Source organism: Ctenopharyngodon idella, chromosome 13 (assembly GCF_019924925.1).
Source record: "Ctenopharyngodon idella isolate HZGC_01 chromosome 13, HZGC01, whole genome shotgun sequence".
Taxonomy (NCBI): domain Eukaryota; kingdom Metazoa; phylum Chordata; class Actinopteri; order Cypriniformes; family Xenocyprididae; genus Ctenopharyngodon; species Ctenopharyngodon idella.
Genome location: NC_067232.1, coordinates 259775 through 280519, shown reverse-complemented (window position 1 = coordinate 280519; position 20745 = coordinate 259775). Strand labels below are relative to the sequence as shown.

The following is a 20745-nucleotide window of genomic DNA, read 5'->3' as shown; positions in this document are numbered from 1 at the left end:
AGGGGTCTGAAAATGCAAACTTTTGAAAACGGAATTCAGTTCGCCTCTTGTTCTATACTCTTTGCCGGAACACATGCAAGCTACAGCGACAATGGAGGCCTACACAGACGAGAGATTGTGTGAAGAGGTTAGAAAGTACCCTCAGTTGTACAACTCTAGCATGAAAGAATACAAAGATGTTCACATGGGTTGTAACTTGTGGCGAGAGACTGCTCAAAAGTGCGCATGGGTCAAACGCCTGTATATGTGTACAAGTCAAATGAAGTATACTTTCCAAGGCTGTGCGTTCGACTGTGTGCGTACACTAGCATACACATTAAAAAAAAAAAAAAACAGGGCTTAAAAAATTGAATTTGTGAAAACACTGACATCATGCATATACGTATGTGTTCAGTCTATGACAGTGTTTCTTTACATCAAGTGTTTCAAGTGACATCAACTACTGGCCTGGCAAAATACAGCGTTTTTAGTCGTTTTCATGGATCCGTGTTAACGGGATCATTTTGACATGTAAAAGTACCCTCAGTTTGTGGAGGAAAAGATGAATCATACCATCTTTAAACAACAGACTGCTACAACAGCACTGCCATTCCAGAAAGCATTTCTCCATGACAACGACAAGGTGGAGAACAGGTGATTTTGAGCTAGAAAACAGGTCTAGAAGAAACAAAGAAAAGAAGGGGATGCTAAGTAATAAAACATGGCTTTGAACTCAAATTCTTCTACTGTATTTAAATGCCATCCAATTCAAAAGTTTAGGGTTGGTGAAATTTTTTTAAATGTTTTTAAAAGAAATTTTCATAGGGTCAAATGGTTCCTTTCCTGTGGAAATTTTCTTGTAAATGAGTAAAACATATCATATACCGCGCCACAAATTCTTACAAACAGGTTCTCCAATATCTATAAACTAGCAAACTACTTGACTAACCCTACACCCAGTGCAGTCGCACACCTCAGTGCATGTGATGCATAAGTCGTCTGTTCATCATATGCAATTATCTCCTAGTTCTCACTTCACAAAGCTCATTTAGATATGTTTTGTCTTCATTACATGTCTGAGTGCATTAAATCTCACGTGCAGCGGCCTGCTGAGGCTGTTTTGCTCAGAGTTGGCACAGAGCAATGATGGAAGATGGCAGAGTTTCCGTTAGGCAGAAAAACCAAGGACTTACAGCCGAATCTCATAATTCATCGTCATAATTACCGCCGGGCACACATGGCTCCTGGAGTGCAGCAGACAGGGTAAACGTGAGCCTCCCTGCATTATGCAACATATGCAAATAAACAAATATTTCAAAAGCTTCAGCAGTACTTGAACACTAGAACTCAAGACAAAAGCAAAATGCAGTTTATTAGAAATCAGAATTTTAAGGCGTTTGCAAAATGACACCAGATTCTCCTGAACAATTGCATATTCTCGTTTGGATTTTCAGATGTCCATACTGAGGATTTTCTAACTTTGGAAACAAACTGACCCTAAACAACAAAAGTGCTTTCTTTGTAGCTTTAGCACAACAGATTTAAGCTAAACTATTGGCACAAAGCATTAGGATTGTTCCAAAAGATTCACCACAAATCATTATCTAATTAATTAATGTCAGTCATGGCAACATAATCAAAACACAAACATTACCTCATACATGTATATTAACCAATACTGGCATTATGATTAGACTGTTAATACAATTTGGGATTTATTACCCATTACCATTGTCTTGTATGGCTGCTATTAAGGTTAAAAGGCACTACAGGTATCACACAGGTATTTTTTTTTACAACAAAAACAAAAAATATAAAAAAAATATTGCATTGATAGGCTTGCATTTTTGCTTGTGTTTGATCACATGCAGCTAGAGGTATGATTAACTTATCAGACATATTCGGTATGATCTACGACACTGGTTAGTTTAAATCGATCACTCAACTGTTCACAGATCAGGTACCCCTCAGCAAGGAGTCGCTGACCTGCGTGAAACAGCCAAGCTGTGGGACAAATCGACTTGTCAAATGGTCTTTGAGAGGTTTAAATGAAAGAAAAAGTCAACATCAGTCATCTGAGCTTATAAATAGTGAACTCTACAGTCTATATTTTTCTTTTTTCTCTCTAAATCATCATTTCACTGTTTTCTGCTACCTTCATTGACAGTAGAAAGAATCCGTACACGCAATCTAATCTAACTGTTTGTAAAAGCAATGTTGTAGCTGATTGTCTTACTCATGGAATTTCTTCTGTTATTGACTAACTGGTCATTCAAGATGGACTAAAGTTCAGACTTCGCAATCAAAAGAGTTCATAGTCAGCATGAAACTTCACAGAAACTCTGAGATAGTCTAGAGTTACCGCTGAGATGCAAGGACTCGTATCATTTCAACCCCATGCCGTGTTACCCAGTGCAATAGTACAGAAAAAGATGTTTTCTTAGGATTTTTTTGCACAAGAGGACTCATTTTTTTGCTCCTCAAGGTCTGGATGTACTTGGTTGGAGTGTTACTGGAATGTGTAGACAGGGCCAAACCCCAAATCATAGGAGTGTCAGTGTTTGTACACTGCCATGCTGACATCTGGGTCAGTGCTCAGGATGGAGGGATTCCTGTCCGTGTGCTTTTCTGGTGTGGAGGGTGGGAGGGCTGTTAGGGCTGGAAGTTTGCGGCGTTTTGGAGGACACAGGCCCCAGGTTTTCCACGTCAGAACGTACACGCTGTCTGCGAGTCCTCTCCAATTCTTCATCCTGGGCATAAGGATCAATATGACTTTTTTGCTGTTGCTTTTTCTCATTTTTTATTTTTTTGAAAGTAGTCACCACCAAGGCTGCATTTATTTTATCAAAAATATTGTAAAATATTATTACAACTTAAAATAACTGTTTTCTTTTTTTTATATATATATTTTAACATTTTATTCATGTGACAACAGTCATTTATCCAGTCTTAAGTGTCACATAGTATTGTTTTTCCATTTTTTTTTTAGGATTATTTGATGAACAGAAAGTTGCATGTATTTGAAATAGAAATCTTTTGGACATGAAGCAAAAACAAGTAATTCATAAATTGTCATGTGATTGGTGGTGATGGTGACATCACAACCATGCATACATTAACATACGGCCACCATATTTACATTATAACGTCTTAAAGGTACAGTAGAAGTTTGGTTGTAAGGGTCAGAGAAATGGTAGAAATTTTTCTGTGGTTCAAGAAACTAACTTACATTAAAACTTACATTAGATCTAAAGTAAATAACATGATGTATAAGTATAAATGTATAAATTAAATAATGGTGCCTTGTTCCCCTTAAAGGGTTAGTTCACCCCAAAATGAAAAGTCTGTCATTAATTACTCGCCCTCATGTCGTTCCAAACTCGCAAGACTTTCGTAACCTCTTCCGGGAAGCTCAAACGTGCTGTGTAACCAATGAGGTTCATTCTCGTGTGTTATGCAGCAAGTTTGAGCTTCCGGAAGAGGCTTGTTCTTGTGCATCATTAAAGTTAGGTTGAGCTTCTGCTTATGTTCGCTGAACAATGTTTATATGCGAGTAAAAGCCTAAATTAAATCTGTTCATCATAACAAGCGATGAGGCAACTAAACCACTTGATTCATATGGATTGATTTTCCAAACTCTTTATGAAGCGTCAAAGTTTCAGTTGCGAAGGCAGTCAATGGAAGGAAATCTGATAGCATTCTGTCATCAAAAAGATCTTCATTTGTGTTCCGAAGATGAACGAAGGTCTTACGGGTTTGGAATGACATGAGGGTAAGTAATTAATGACAGAATTTTCATTTTGGGGTGAACTAACCCTTTAAGAACCACATCTGCACAACTTATTGTAAGGGAGAAAAATTATCATGTACACTTAAATTAGAACTGATGGCGCAAGAAAAAGTTGACATGAAGGACAAGAATAAACTGCTACAAAAGTTTAACGACCCTTTAAATCTGTGTGTGTATGCAAGACTCACAGTGTCTGCGGTCAATTCCTCCTCTGTGTGCTCACTATATTGGTTGTAAAGCTCCATGTCTGACAGAGCGCTCTCTGCCATCTCCTCTTCATAGTCCGTGTGATAGTCAGATTCATCTGAGGGAGAGATGGCGATATTTCCGACCCATTAGCCTAATGAGGTTTGTACACAAATCACACAACACTAAATGACATCCAACTAAGAAGCAGCCAAAGAAAGATCAATATGCTGGGAATTGAAGCCAAAAATCCCTGAGACAGACTGCCAAATGTTCTCTTAAAAGGTAAATTTACAAGAGGTGTAGCATTGATTTACCATCCACATGAGCTGGTTTGACTGGCTCAATCCGTGAGACGATCTCAGCCAGATCAGTGAAGGAAGCATTGGGACAGGTCACCACCTGCAGAACAACAAATTGAAGTGAGGGACCGTTTTAACACAAATTACATCTGAAAAGTCTTTAGGTGATCTATGGCTTACACTGCTCTGCGTTTTGTGGAATTCTTCCTGATGTCTGTCCTTCATCATCTTTTCTACCACGCCACTCCTGCACCACACATCAAACACTGTCTTCCCATGCTGGTACCCCACTTCCTATATGTGCACATAGCCACACACACAAACACACACGTGACAAACCAAAACAAACCCAAAAAGTATGACAAGTGCAGGAGAAAGACTAGCAATATTTAGAAGGTAAAAAAGTAGAGATAAAACTCACGCTGATCTCATCAAACTTGCCAAACTCGAGCGTGCGGTATCTGTCGATGGGAGGTCTGATATATTCACAGTAGTCGCTGTTTTTAACAGATTCAAGCTGTCTCACTGAGCACACATAAGCCAGCCGGGCCTGGATCTCAGTCATGTTCAACACCTGAAATAGACACACACTTGAAATTCCAAATCTACAACAACTTTACTAAAGAAACTAGATTTATTTATTTTTTTCTGGCTTGGGTGTTCTGGTAGGTTTCCATGACATTGCTGTGTGGTTGCTAATGTGTTCTGTGTTTTTTTTTTGTTTTTTTTTTAGCTTGTTGCAGTTGCTGGGGTATTCTATGTGGTTGCTAGGGCATTGATGTTTGGTTGCTAGTTTGGCTCAGGTTCCCCCAATAATGCAAATCTATGGCATACTTTTGCTCATTTTATCATCTATCTGGTAAAAAAAAAAAAAAAAAAAAAAAACATAAATTCAATTGCTTAATGTGATAGCATACTTATTCTCAATTTACACAAGTTGCAGTTTCATTCTTTTGATGGTGCGGGTTTAATAATCGCAACAGTTGACACTTAAATTGAGGTTACATAAATGAAATTTCACTTTTCTGCCAAAAAAGGTCCATTTATCTATTGTCACTAGTGTAGTGATATATGATGCACAGCTCAGTTACTTTCAAACCAAGCAGCTTCCTGTCCAGAAGTTACACTTTTGCCGCAAGTCAACTTGCGTAAGGTTGTCTGCCGGAAGGTAGTAATTTAAAAATATGTATATTTGTCTTATAAAAACCCATCGCTTCGCTTCAGAAAGCATTTATTAACCCCCTGGAGCCGTATGAATTACTTTTGTGATGGATGGATGCACTTTTTGGGCTTCAAAATACAACGCCTAATTCACTAACATTATAAAACTTGGAAGAGCCAGAATATTTTTTTAATATAACTCTGATTGCGTTTGTCTGAAAGAAGATAGTCATATACACCTAGAATGGCTTGAAGGTGAGTAAATCAGGGGATAATTTTCATTTTTGGGTGAACTATCCCTTTAACAAGTATGAGTTATATTAAAAGTCACGCTTGCCTTAGAAAACACAACTAATTAAGTAAACACTGCACTTGGCTAATGTCTCCCTCACCTTGACTTTCTCAGCCAGTGGGTTGAGCCGTTTCCATAGCAGCCACCAGCCAGAAAGGGCGTCCCCGTAGTTAGTGAGGTTGGTTTCATCTTGGCTTCCCACATCAATGGCAATAACCACCTTGGCACCCATGGAGCGTGCCACATCCGCTGAAATAAGGACAGAAGACAACACCCTCACCAACAATTAACCATTATTATTAACAAGCCTAAAATTGCCAAATCCTTCAAATCTGATAAAATGTAGTAGTCTCAGCCATGGACAGCACACTCACAGTCTGCCCACAGTCCGTTCACTGAATGTTGGATGCAAATTGCACACAAAAATAGCTAGTTTTATGAAAGTTATATTATTGGGGTTTTGACTATTTCAGAACCCTCCCTCAGACAGATCTTTCCTCTCTAAGTAGGCGTTTTTTGGCCAGAATAAGCCACAAAGTGGTCCAGACTTTATGCCAAACAGTTAAAAGTCTAGCATTGTTTAACTATTTTAGTAGCTTTGCATCCATGAAAAAGTGTGACTGTCATGGCTTTTTGGGATTTCACTGCATTTTGGGTTATACTGCAGGGAGCTAATGTCCTACTACACACCTGGCAGGTTGTTGATGTAGCCTCCGTCCATGAGCAGGTGTCCATCTTTTGGATCACACAGTGGTGGCAGATAACCAGAAAGAGACATGCTGGAACGCACATACCTCCACAGGGAGCCTGAGATGGAGGGACAGGAAGCATCAGACATTTATCCTGGTTAAGGAGAGGCTCATAATCATAAGTAGAGTATGTGACAGTACCTACCGTCAGTGTGCACTCTCATAGTGGAGGCGGTGATGTCCGTGGTGATGTTGAAATATGGGATCCAGAGATCCTGTAAACAAGCCAAACACATTTAAGCTGCTGAATTTGGCAGATTGTGATCCCGTGTAGGATTCCTTGGGCCAAAAAAGAACCAGTTTCCTACCTCTATCTGTTTGTCCTTGAAGACACCATTAATGCTAGAGTTAAACGAAGCTCCGGAAAACATAGAAGTGACAGGGTAGGTCAGGTCTAGCACTTTCTTAAACACTGATGTCATTTCCTGCAGAGGAGGAAAGGGGAACAAAGTTAGCTTTTTGGTGTCCAATTTAAATTTCACTTTAATTAGATCCAATGGAAGAAAAATAAAGGAACAGACATGAAAAAGAAAAGGGATAAGAAGGGGAAAAAAAACAAAGGAAAGGGAACAAGAAAAGAAATAGGAAAAATAAATGAAAACAAATCGAAAAAGAATAGGAAACGGGAAAGGAAAAATGAAATGAAACATGAAAAAATGAAACATGAAAAATCTAAAGGAGAAATGAAAAGGAAAAAAGAATTAAAAAAATAGGAATGAAGAAAAGAAAAGGAAGGAAAAATAATTTTGAGAAAAGAAATTAGAAGAAAAAATAAAGTAAATGAGCAGAAAACAATAAAACAAGAAAGGAAAAGGACATGAAAAGGGAAATTAAATGAAAAGGAAAAACAAAGAATAAGGAAAAAAAGATGAAAAGGTAAAGGAAAGAGAAGAGGAAAAAAAGAAAGGAAAAGAAAAAAGATAAGAAAAGGAAAGGGTTCAGTGTACTTGGTTAATATTTTTTTGATGAGCCCTGTGGTGCACAGATTTTTGAGTGTTTAACATTACAGTGGTCTCTCACCATGGCCCACTCTCTGGCTCTGATCTTCATCCTGCTGTAACTGCGGTCCTCTGCATACAGTGCGCCCATCATGGAACCAATAGAGGTGCCGCCCACCAGATCAATAGGGATTCCCGCTTCATTCAATGCTCGAATGATGCCCACCTGAGAACAACCCCTGAAAGAGGGAAGAAGGGATGAAAAGACGGATGAGGGGGGCAAATAAACCCAGTAATATGAGGCCAATCAATACATAACCTTTCTTTTTGGTTCTGCTCTATCTGTCCGAAAAAATGATGATGCCCAAATATGGCTGTCCTACCCTAAAGGAGACTAGGCAGATTTAACACTGAACACAGAATCAATCACAGGTTATTACTACACACAGAATTCAAGGGAGAAAATAGCAACCAACCTTTAAACACCTCCTGCCAACCACGTAAAAGACAGAATAGACAAACAGAAGCTGTCAGAAAAAATTAAATTGACAGAAAGAGAGCAACAGAGGCAAGAGGTCAAACAAAGACTGAGAGGGGGTGGTAAAGAGCTTTTAAAGGAAAATGCCACAGTAGTGTCAACAAGAGTGGGAGTGTGAAAATGCATTCAAAACAGTGGAGGTGTTTTTCTTCTCTTTTACAGTTTTTCAAAAGGTAAAAAGTGAGTACCTGGCTCCTCCGCCCCCCAGCACCAGAGCGATGGTGTTGCCTGTCAGGACACGGGCCAGGCGTGAGAAATCTGAATGGCGATCGGCGGGTTTCTGGAACACACGCTGGTACATCTCTCTCTGAAAACACAAATGACACAAGAAGTTAAATCAAAGCTATACCAGAAATCCGTTATGATTGGCAATGACCATCACATATTAAATCTCTCTCACATCAGACATGCTCATTAATACAGCTGCCAACCCAACTCGCTGTGATGGCCACTACTGTAAACACTTTTATTAAGAACTTAAGTTAGAACCATATAATTCTATTGGTAACGCTGTTTTGTTGCCATTCACAAAACATTAAAATTTTTAAAATTATTCCAATCTAGGCTATGAAGCAGATCAGAAAGTAGCCAGTTTAATTTCTTCAAGATTTTTGTAAAAAATTATCTGTAATTAATTCTATGTGGTTTCTTTTCGGTCTGTATCCTGAAAGAGATCTGAAAAAGATCTGCCATGACATAACACAAAATCAGTGGAGCTCAAGGACATACCAGCAGCAGCCTGGAAAACTTGACAGGAATATCAACAGAATATCAAATATCAAAATGTATAATTTAAAATGTGGCAATCCATTTTTTCCCTTCACTCAAGGGAATGCTAGGGGGTCTGTGGAAAAATGTAGAGAAAAATTGTGTATTTATATAAAAAAGTAAATTGTGCATATAAATTGTGTATAAATAAATAAATATTATATTATATTTTATATTATAAAATAGGGCTGTTGTAATATCAGATTTTTCACACCACAGTTATTGTGGCCAAAAGAATTCACAATATCGATATATCACGATATCTATAGAAACCTTTAAGCCAATGAATCACACCATTGCATACAACAACTACACTTAAGTTCAGTTCTAGTGCAATGCAAGTGATCGCGCCGGCGCCTCCATTATATTGTCTGCTATATTTGCTTCTTATGTATTAAATCCAGGCAACTGGTTGATGAAACATTGATTAAAATTAAGATACAATTTATACAAAATGAAAATCACTTTAATGAAAGGCTTTCTACAAAACAAAACTTAATGAAGTGGTCAAAATCATGTCTGACCCACTTCATCTCTCCCGATATATTGCGCATCTTATGATGTAGCTATTTTATCTTACTCGTGCTGTTCACTTTTCATAATCAACATAGATGAAATTAAAAAAAATAACATTATAATATTTAAAGATAAATATGAAACTAAAAACATTTTCGCTCACATGCTCTGCTGTATAGAGAATCTCCTCTGTCTTATCAGACAACATGATTTTGCATGGCAATAGCAGCTGCACGCACTGCATCTTCTTCTGTTTTATGTCAGATGGCAGCGTTAAGGTGAAATACCGCCACCTATTGTACTTTTGGATGTCAACCAGGTACTGGCGCTGGATTATTTACGTGTCATATTAAAATGTTTATTATTCATTTTAAATATTTCAGTTATCACGTTATATTGTCACACCCTTAATTAACACGATATCGACTTTTCATATTTTGAATATCACGGTTATTGTCAATACTGGGCTAGGGCTACCGAATGCTAGGGGGTCTGTGAAAAAATGTAGAGAAAAACTGTATTTATATTTATAAATATTCCTTTTGTATTTTTTTTTATAACTTATTTATTTTATATAATCAAACTTATAATTATATAATAAGATTAAATAATAATAAAAAAAAAAATTATATAAAATAAATAAAAAGGGAACTCTTGCATCATATTTTGGGGTCTGTGGCATTAAAAAGTTTGAAAACCCCTGAGCTAGACCATCACATGACTTTCAAAACGTCAGTTATTTTAGTGAAACTATGATGTAATATTGAGTGCTGTACCAATTTTGGCAGGCTCCTCTTGGAGAAGACTCTGCGAGGGCAGGACAGGTGAAGGTGCCTGGAGATCCAGCTCCGCATGTTCAGCCATTCAGCTGTTCCTTTGGGAGGAGGGCCATCCTCACGGTGCAACAATACCAGCTGTTTCTGTGCTCTTACCGCACTCCCCTCTAACATGCGTTCCAGCTGAGAGACAATGAGACAGACAAGGAGGGCTGAATATCATCCCTTCAAAACTAGACAACACTCCGTCCAAATGCATTAAGATAATAAAATAATTTTCTTTAATGGAACGCACTGAATGCAGAACTAATCCATAAATATAATAGAAATATATCCATTTCTTTCACAAGGTCACTTCATTCAGAAGAATAATTATCGATTGGGTCGGGCTGGTGTGCGTTTAAAAAAATCTACGTCCCCTCTCATTTCTTTTCCTGTGAATACAATTATCTTTTTCAGACTTGTTTAAAACATCTGAGCTTTGAATCCCCGATTCAAAGAGCAGCGCTATAGTGGCCGTCCCCTTTAAAGCCTGCAGGATATACACGATCAGTAGAGATGTTGCTCTACCCCAAACCTCTGATCCAACTTCAAACACAGGCCTGACTGCCCAAACCCCTGGATATCTAAAACAGCTCTCCCTGCCGCACTTAAATGATGAATCTCTCGCTCTCTAGGAAAAGAATTGATTAAGTCCTGCAGTTCAACTGAAGTCCCGTCAACATGGTTAAATACTGCCTGTGATCAGAGTAGTTCAGCAGTGTCTTACAGTACAGAAGTATAACACAGCACATTGAGTAGGTGTGTTATGGTTCAAACAACTTAATATTATTTGGGCTCAACCTATAAAAGTACCTGCTATCCAGAGCAAATGATAAATTACAAGCATTGAAACCCATTTCATCAGTCTGTTCAACTGAAGGGTTTTTTATATTAAAGACTCTTCTATTTCCAGTGGAAGTAGCAAAAGTGGTGTAGCTCAGAATCTTGGTACATAAAATTTACAGTAGCACCAGTTCATTTAAGTGTTTTTCACTCTGTGATGATGTAACACCATCATACCTCTCCCACGGCTGGGTCCTGCTCTCCCAGTCCCACGATGATGATGCAATCAGCCTGTCTGATGCAGCGCTGAGTCCATGGGGTGAGTGACACATCTGTCTGATACAGGACTATGCGGTGGATGTCTTCCTGCTGACCCAGCCAACTTGACAACCTGTACTCATGCACACTGGAGTAGAGAAAGACTACTTTCAGTTACTTTTTAATAACTTGATTTGCTCACTGCATTGTAGGTTATTTCTAAAAAATAAGTAGGGAGACTCGATTATGTCATTTACGGTGCTTCATGGGAGTGGGCAGAGCTAGAGTTATTTTGGCACATTTTGCTTGTTTCGATTCTCTTATCGGTGGAATTTTCTATACAGCATCATGGGTAATGTAGTTTTTCACCACAAATTCCACTGTTAAAAGTTGAAATAATGCGGGCTAATGGCTTTATCAGAAGCAAATACTATCGATTAACAACCTTGTAGCTCACAGTAAGGCTGTCTTTAAATACTTTTAAGTTACCGTTAAAAATCAATTTTCCTATTAAGAAAATGAATGGAATTATTACTTCCGGAACCCGACTGTTGCACTCTATTGTGACTACTGGATAAAGATTTTTAAAACATTTTAAGTTGATGCATTCAAAAGTTAAATTTATAGCTGATTAAATAATTTAAAGATATGCATAACCAGAAAATAATAATATTAATTATATAAATTTTCATGACATTTCTAGATTTTCTTTTTGTACTACAGTGACTTTGTAAACTTTACAGTGAATTGTAAAATAATTCTCAGTGTTTCCTTGATTTTCCTCAATGAATTTTGATGGCGTATTGTAGTTCTATAAGGTCCATTGAGAAATGCATCAAAAATTAAAAACCAGACAATACACAACAGTAGACAATATTCCTGTGCGTAGTTACTTTTAAGGGAGGGTCTAATGCTATTTCATGCATTCTGACTTATTTACGCTGTTAAAGAGTTGGATTGTCTTGCTAAACATGGCCAAAGTTTCAAAAAACGAGTTGGACGTATGACTGAGCATTTCTGTGCTAAATACACTCCTTCAGATTTCCTATGTTTCAGAGAGTTTTTCGAGTATGGCCCTGTATTATGTAATAAAGGGCGGAATTCCTTGTATGGGCACTTCTCAGGGAAGAGTATGCACACATTAACCAGAGCGAGAGAGCAAGAGCACGCCCATCAATGTGTTTTGTTCGGGTTACGGAAGTCATCGGCAGCGCTACACAGGACTTGCTCGAGAAAGATTTATCACTTTGTCAACAATGTCACCACTGTCATTAAAATAACCATAGAAACCACCTTAAATTAACTATCAAAATAAGGATAAAGTAAGGATAAACTCAGGATCGCCGCTTATGGTTTTATAAACAAGGCCCAGTTCGACGCTTTATTTACAGATCGGTTGAAACTGAAAGATGGAGCGGTCACAGCGGTAAAAGGTCCCGGTCATGAGTCGGAACCGCAGGTGGTAAGTAAAACTGCATCAAATGTCTGTTTTGTTGGCAGTTGGCGCGTAAGTGTATATATTATCCAGGGATAATGCGATGGTGTATTGTGTGTTTAAATACATTTGTTTAGCTGATCATTGATAGCTTCGCTACACAAAAGCTGCGCATACTCGTCACTCTTTAGCTCCGCTCACACGGCACGCCTCCAGGATCTCGGCTGTTTTCGGAAAGACTCGGTACATCATCATTTTCTTTTATAAATCTGATAAAACTAAAGACTTTTCAGAGATTTGAAGGATGCAATACAACTCTATAGGTGCTCAAGAATAACATGAGATTGGACCAAACTGTGTGTTATGTACCCTTTTAGTTAAGATTTCTGTTTCAAATAAATAATGTTATTGTATGGCCGCTGAAAATCCAGCTTTGCCATCACAGGAATAAATTAAAATATAATAAAACAGAAGACAGTTAATTTAAATTGTAATAATATTTCAAAATATCTGTCATTATTTTTGTTATACTCGCCAAAGTTGCATTTATTTGATAAAGAATAAGAGAAAAAAAAATTCTTACCGACCCTAAACTTTTGAATTGTAGTGTATGGAGTATACGTGCATGTCATAGTGTAGTGTATGTCATGCACTCAAAAAAATGTAACCCCATGTAAAATTTAACAAAGACATTCCTACAAAGTTTGAGTTTATAATGAGGAATAGATTTTATATTGTCACTACATTACATTACAAAGGTCCCGTTCTATCTAGTTTGATGAATGTGTGTCGGACTCGGATACTTGTCTCTGTGGATCTATTGATGTTAAACTGCCCAATAAACATGTGATGGATGAGAGCTTGTCAATAATATTGACAGAAACCAGGCCAGTATTGGCAAAAGTTTTCTAAATTAAATCTAAACAGAAAGCACCAAACTCGGTCCACAACTGAGACAAGCATCAGCAACAACAAGGAGAAAGGAAGATCTCATGCTGGGTTAGAGGGACAGGACTCATGCGGACTGTTTATTTATGGGGTTAATTGTGTAGTTCATTTACATATCACAAAACAGCTTTCATCTCGCTCATCAAACGACTACTTTAATGTGTAAAATTTAATTTGTTGTTGTTTTTCAGGCAGCTGAAACACTTGTGCTGAAAATCTGCATGCATTAACAATGAATTTGCATATTTTGATAGATGGAGTGGGCACACTATGTTATATAAATTAATATTTGATGCCATATAAACATTGTAATCTTTTATCTATTGACACTTTGATGCCGTACCTGTCTAATGCAGCAGAGCCGAGGCGCTGTTTGATGATGTCACTAGTCAAGAGAAGAGTGGGACCTGGAAGACATACATTTGACTCAAGCTTCCTCTCCAATTGTAAACCTTCTCATCATATACAAATCTATATAATATAGCAGTCCTCACCGATAGCTAAGAGTGCATGCTGAAGTTCCAGGGTGAACGCGGTCAGAGGAACCTCCTCTGATACCGGGAGCACAGTGACGGTGGAAAGGTTTGAAGCAGGGTTTCCTGCGTCCCATTTACTGCCAGGTGTGTGTAGAGCTAGACTGCGAGCTGGACGTTAAAATAAAGATACAAAGCAGTTATCATACATGAATGGGAGTCTAGAAACGTTTGCCTTTAATGCAGGAGACAGAACACTGATAGTTTTACACACAAACCTGTCAAAGGTCCATTAACTTGCTGGAGGATCTTCTGTCCGAGCAGGTGAATAAGCCTTGTGACTACCTAATGAGATCAAATAGAGAGAACAAAACTGATATTATACAGACACAGAGGGGCCATAGAAACTCTCATCACAGCAGTTTCTGGCTATAATTCAAATGCAGTGTGGCTGACATGCCTGTGGGAATTTTCTCTTGATGGAACTAAGAGCACCCTCGGGTAGTTTAGCCAGTTCTGAGTCCCGAACAGCATGAACAGTAGTTGCTCTGTTCTGATGGGTCAGAGCTTCCACCTGCATTCACACAGACACACACACAAAATAATGCATTCATTGACTTTGAAGCTATCTTTGGTACAATTTACATCAGAAAGACATCATTAATTGCATGAAAAGGGTCATTTTAATATTCTTTTAAGATAAATTTTGCTGTTGACCTCAAAAATAGAAAGACTGCATCAAAGGGATAATTGGTCCAAATAACTCCAGTGTTTTTGTTAACTAATACTATGACTATATGACTATTAAAAATTGTTTTTGGTAAGTGAAATAAGACTCAAATAAAAAGAAATATGAATTTAAACTTAAACTTTAAAATAAGTGAATTAATTAAAGCTATTTAGAAACACATAACAAAATTACCAAAACCAAAACCAAAATGAAAACTGAAAATATAAAAATAAAAGTGAATTCAAAATATTAATAAACATGATATAATAGTATATAAATAATACTAAAATAACACTATATGCTTTATATAGTCCTGCATTAGTGGGTGAACCGCTAATATTTGAAGTCACGGTGGAATAATATTTACATTGTCATTTGTCATTGGTGCGGGTGCGGGTCGGGAATCAATAGGCACGGGCGGACTGCGGGTCCAATAGTCAAGACTATTTCAAATCAATTCAGTACCCACTGATAGGCAGCTGCTTTCAATCAGTCCTGTGCTTATTTGTGTCCACACTCTGTAGTCTAATTAATTACAACATGATTTGCAGCGTTGAGCACAGCGTTTGCACGCTGCAACTGAAGTGATTGACAGCTTCAGTCATTAAGGGAATATATAATCTATTCGCAATTTGAATAAAAGTTTTATTTTTCATGCTGATAAGAGGACCAACGGCCACGTATACACTGCAGAGTTTTAGGAGAGACAACCACATTTAAATGCACAGTGAATCCGCTAAAATATCCCCAATATTAAATGAAAGATTAAAGGCTCATACTTGGCTATATGTTCTTTTAATTTATGGAGACCTCTAAGCATCTGTATAGCCTATGGTGTGATTTGAACAAATGTGCATAATTATGGGCAGATTGATGCACGTTCTCATCTTTTTCTTTCTTTTAATAATTACCATGTTGGGCTGCGTGACAATTTTTCTTAATTGCATCAAATCAGAATGCATAATGTTGGTTTGATTGCTTGTGTTACATGAGAAAATAAATATTTTTTTGTCTACCTGATGTAGTAGATTTAATGCTTGTGCTGTTCGGGTCGCGTCTTTATGTCAAACTGGTCAGGTGTGGAATTAAATTAGTGCTGCTGTCAGATAACGGGTTGGGTGTTCTGTTAAGTACTGTAGGTGCGGGTTTACCAAACAGGACACATGCAGGACTCTGCTTTATATTCCAAGTCTTCAAAGCATATAACTGCTTTAAGCAAGGAACAAAGTGAAATTTATTATTCACTAAAAAAAGTAAATCAAACACGTTTCATGATTAGTGCAAAGGTCAGCAGCCACAAAACTCTATATCTAGAAATACAAATGGAGTCAATCTGTGACGTAGATTGAGACTAAATTTGGATCTTTGGAGCAAAACAGGCCTCACATCACTCACATCCACGGACAATGAAACACCGTTCTCCAGGCAACGTAACCATGGCATCAACATGGACAGGTATTCTTAGCAGCATAAGCGTCACTACTGAGACGTCAGCCAGTCACAATAAAACATTATAAATAACAAGACGGTGGGATCTCCTGGGAGATACCGAGTTGGTTTTCTCTGATGTTCACCTGATTAGGTGGCACATATTCACTGAATACATCAACGCCAGTAAATAAATGTCACCAAAACTATTTTGGGAGATACTGCAAATATAATAGGCCGACTTTCAATATAGTGCATATACAGCATTATATAACATGGAACAATATCTGATGATTCATCGTTGAGTCATCTTAGCACAAAATCAAGTTATAAAAGGTTATGAATCCTGGGAAACTCTGGGCAAGGTACAATTACTGGTTGCTAGCATAGTTTTTAACCATTACACCATTACACGTGTTGTCAAAAGTACCAACTTTGGTACAAAGTCCGTTCTGAAATTTTAAAACTGTGACGATACCAGCATTTCCCCCTAGCATTTTGAGTGCTGTTGAGCGGATTCTTAAACACCTCTGATTGGATATGTCTGTGATTGGCTAGAATGATCAGTGCTTGTTTGATGTTTGACACTCTTCACCAATCACTTACACAGATACACCAGTCCGCTGATAGACACCTACTTTCAAATGCTTCCGCTTTTTTAAAAATGCTTTCAAATACTTTACCCTAAGTAATGTACTCCCGTACATTGATCATTGTAGCCAATCACAGACATATCTGTTGAGTGTGTGAACACAATGGCCAATCAGAGGTGTTTGCAAATCCACTCAACAGTGCTCAAAATGCTAAGGGAAATGCTGGTATCGTCACATTTTTAAAATTTCAATACCGACTTGGTTTTATTTTTACTTTGCTTTACTTTTACTTTTGACAACACTAAACTGATCTCGGTCTGAGTCTAGTCTGATTGGCAACTATACAGTTCTCTAGTACCATACTGCTTAATTATAAATGCTTTTATGGTAATAAAGGAGTTCAATAGGAGAGAGAAAAAAAAGTTTGCTATGATACAAAGACAGTATATGTTGTGCAAGTGGAAAAGCTCACCACTCCAATGAGATCTCCTCGGCCATACTCTCCAGTCAGCTCCTTTTTCCCATCCTCCTTCATGATGACGGAACGCAGGCGGCCACTGAGCACTATAAAAGTACTGTCAGACTTATCGCCCTGCCTGAGAGAGAAAGAGAGAGAGAAAGGATGAGGTCGTTTATCATAGAAGATTTATGAAATGCTGAGAAAGCTTATCTGTCTCAGCCAGAGGGGCTGAAGAGAAGAAGAAATCGTCAAGTTTATTAGATTGTATTCTGTCCAAAGCTCTTACTGAGAAGGCATAGGAAAAGAGGAGAGAAAAAAAAGATCATAACAATAGAGCGTTTTGGCTCTCCTGAGAGGAGCCCCCAGATAAATTGATAAGGAATACATTTATTAATATATAGACTACATAGCCAAAACTATGTGGACATACAAACATCACACTTACAGATGCTTATCGAAAGTACACTACTTTTTTTTTTTTTAAAAGTTTGAGGTCGGTAAAACGTTGTAATGTTCTTAAAAGTCTCTTATGCCCAAGGCTGCATTTATTTGATCAAAAATACAGTCAAATTAGTAATGGTGTGAAATATTATACCAACTTAAAATAACTCTTTTCTATTTTAGTATATTCTAAAATGTAATATTAAGTGCTGCTTAATATTTTTGTGGAAACCATGATGCATTTTTTCCAGGATTCTTTTATTAATAGAAAGTTAAGAATTAAAATAAATATTTTGAAGCATTATAAATGTCTTTATTGTCACTTTTGAACAATTTAATGCATCCATGCTGAATAAAAGTATTAATTTCTTTCCAAATAAAAAAAACATTTTGGGAAAAAAAAAAAAAAAAAAAAAAAAGACTTTTGAAAGGGCAGTGTATTATTTTTCAAAACCAAGTGCATTAATAAGGAGTTCGTCCTCCTGTCGTGTAATTGTTCGTCTTTACCCATAATAACACAATGTTTGTTTACCCACACTAAAAATGTTTGTCTAAGCATATTGTATGATTTTGTGCAACTGGATGTAGCTGATGAAACAGTAAAACAGTAATACCTGTTAATTAGAAGGTTACTTTTGTCCAAGTAGTGCACTTAATGGTACTTATTTACACTAATAAAGAGATAGAGACAAAATAAATAGGGTGAAAGGAGAAGAAAAAATGCAAACAGTAAATATAAAGAAATGAAGTGGACCTGTAGACAGCTCTGCCCGCCTCCACAGCCATCCAGTCAAGGGCAAAGTCAATCTGTCTGACGAAAGATGACATCCTTCTTACAACTGTATGAGCCACATTCAGCACCACCGTGGGCTCAGCTCGCATGATCCTGACAACACACAAATATGGGAGCGAATCAACGTGTCAGTTGAAAAACCATTAAAACCAGCAACCATAGTGAGTTAATGTTCATTATTTGCAAGCCAATGTCAACAAATAGTTACATATAACTACATAAAAGACATACTAGGAATTTATTTGCCAATTATAAAGATTTACACATTTATTTATTTACTTATTTGATGCCATATCAGCAGCAACGGCTATATTCGTGGCAAAATCAACAGTATTTCAATGTTTAAAAAAACATTATGATTACAATATCATTTCAACAGATTGTTTCACATACATTTAGAGGTAAAAATTGATTACTTGTAGCCAAAAAGAAATTATGATTAAATTTCTGCTAATTTCTTCTGTGCTTTCTGTAGAGCAATCATGGATGACACTGTTTTTCCATAACAATCTATTATGGCTGTATCAATTGATGGATCATTTTAAATAATCGGTCAGACAGGCTGTTTTTGGCCACAATAACCAGAAAAGTGGACCAGACTTTATGTTGATAGTTGAATGCCTGGCTACAGTAACATTCAAAAGTTTTCAGGTCAGTAAATTTTTTTAAATGTTTTTGAATTAAGTCTCTTATGGTCACCAAGGCTGCATTTATTTGATCAAAAATACAGTAAAAACAGTAATATTGTGAAATTTCACTATAATTTGAATGTTTTTTTTTTTCTATATTAATATATTTTAAAATGTAATTTTTTTCTGTGATGGCAAAGCTGAATTTTCAGCACCATTATTCCAGTCTTCAGTGTCTTCAGAAATCATTCTAATATACTGATTTGGTGCTCAAGAAAGATTTTTTATTATTAGAAAATTGTTTAATAATGGTTTAATATTTTTTGGGTTCTAAAAAAAAAATTGTATTTTTTTGAAAGGTCTTTACTATCACTTTTGATCAATTCAATGCATCCTTGGTGAATAAAAGCATTATTTCTTTCATAAGAAAAAGAAAAAATCTATTGTCCACAAACGTTTGAATGGTAGTGTATATGGAAAATGGTCATCATGGTGGGAAAAAAAAACTGGACTAATATTAGAAGTGAACTGAAAACCTACTCATAGAAATGTGTTTTAGAAATAGACAGGAAGCTGCAGTCACGATGTGCCCGTACGGTGAAGATAAGTGGCTCCCCCGTCAGTACAGCCAGCTGACCCACCAGCTCTCCTGGGTGAGCCACAAACAGACACGTGTCCTCTTCTCGGTCAATCATCCGCTGGTACACATGCAATGTGCCCGAAATCAGAAACTGCACACTTACTTCCTGAGGGACACACAGCACATAAACAGTCAAGCAAATCATTTGGACAGGGTAACACATTAGAAATTCATAGACATCCTGTCTAGGTATTCTCATTGGCTATGTTTCAAAACCTAGTGAGTTGCCTACTTACTTGGACAGAATTTTTGGGCATCAAAGGTCTTCTCCTGAAGCAAAAGTTCACTTAAAAATTAAAGGTTTAGTTCACCCAAAAATGACATTTCTGCCATTAAGCACTCACCCTCATGTCATTCCAAAAGTGTAAGACCTTCGTTCATCTACTACCTTACTATCTTGCTGGGCCTTGAAAGGTGCAATGACGTTGCTGCCTATGGGTCATTTAGAAACATTTCGGATTTCATCAAAAATGTCTTAATTTGTGTTCCGAAGATGAACGAAGGTCTTACGGGTTTTGAACAACATGAGGCTAAGTACTTAATGACAGAAATTTCTTTTTTGGATGAACTAACCCTTTAAGCCTCTTCTAAAATAGCTAATTTTATGCCCATGTAGTTAGCAGATAGCCATTCAGCTCACTAGATTTTGAGTCACAGCAGTTTCATATGCATTTACTGTGATGTCTGACCTGATCTCCTTGGCGAGCTACAATAGATCCAGCTTTAACTTGATGGAGCGTCACCCTGCCCTCCAGCAAGCTGGGGTCCTGGACACACACACAGCACCAATAAAAATATTCAACAAACAAATAAATCCATCTAAACATCCATAAACCATGAACCCATATCCCACTAATGGAGATGTATTTTGACCTGCAGCGGAATAATCCCCAGCAGGTCCTTCTTGGCTGCCTGGAATATAGCGCCCACTTTACTAGGAGGCACGTCAGAGTGTGGTGCATTATCTGTGTAGTGAATCACAGCGGACGGGGCATGCTGCATGGTCACACTCTTCTTCAAAATGGACTGAAGAACATAAAAACAAACAATCTCAATGATGTTTTAATATATACAGATATTTAGGATGAGAGAAAGAT

The 20745-nt window shown here is 37.3% G+C and overlaps 1 protein-coding gene across 1 annotated transcript in view; it reads right to left on the bottom strand.

Annotated features, from left to right (window-relative positions):
• Positions 1-1326: 1326 nt before the first annotated feature.
• The window catches only part of LOC127525216 (patatin-like phospholipase domain-containing protein 7), a 30904-nt gene continuing 11485 nt past the window's right edge, over positions 1327-20745 (bottom strand). The window contains exons 15-36 of the mRNA XM_051917609.1: positions 20522-20674; positions 20338-20415; positions 19549-19754; positions 18341-18472; positions 17158-17281; positions 14391-14508; positions 14213-14275; positions 13956-14105; positions 13805-13868; positions 11058-11226; positions 9996-10178; positions 8124-8242; positions 7480-7636; positions 6768-6884; positions 6605-6674; positions 6401-6517; positions 5811-5959; positions 4679-4831; positions 4438-4551; positions 4273-4357; positions 3958-4073; positions 1327-2729 (exon numbers count right to left, since the gene is read on the bottom strand). Of these exons, the coding sequence (XP_051773569.1) occupies positions 2568-2729; positions 3958-4073; positions 4273-4357; positions 4438-4551; positions 4679-4831; positions 5811-5959; positions 6401-6517; positions 6605-6674; positions 6768-6884; positions 7480-7636; positions 8124-8242; positions 9996-10178; positions 11058-11226; positions 13805-13868; positions 13956-14105; positions 14213-14275; positions 14391-14508; positions 17158-17281; positions 18341-18472; positions 19549-19754; positions 20338-20415; positions 20522-20674 (2799 nt within the window). The 3' untranslated portion in view covers positions 1327-2567. The remainder of the gene's footprint in view (positions 2730-3957; positions 4074-4272; positions 4358-4437; positions 4552-4678; positions 4832-5810; positions 5960-6400; positions 6518-6604; positions 6675-6767; positions 6885-7479; positions 7637-8123; positions 8243-9995; positions 10179-11057; positions 11227-13804; positions 13869-13955; positions 14106-14212; positions 14276-14390; positions 14509-17157; positions 17282-18340; positions 18473-19548; positions 19755-20337; positions 20416-20521; positions 20675-20745) is intronic.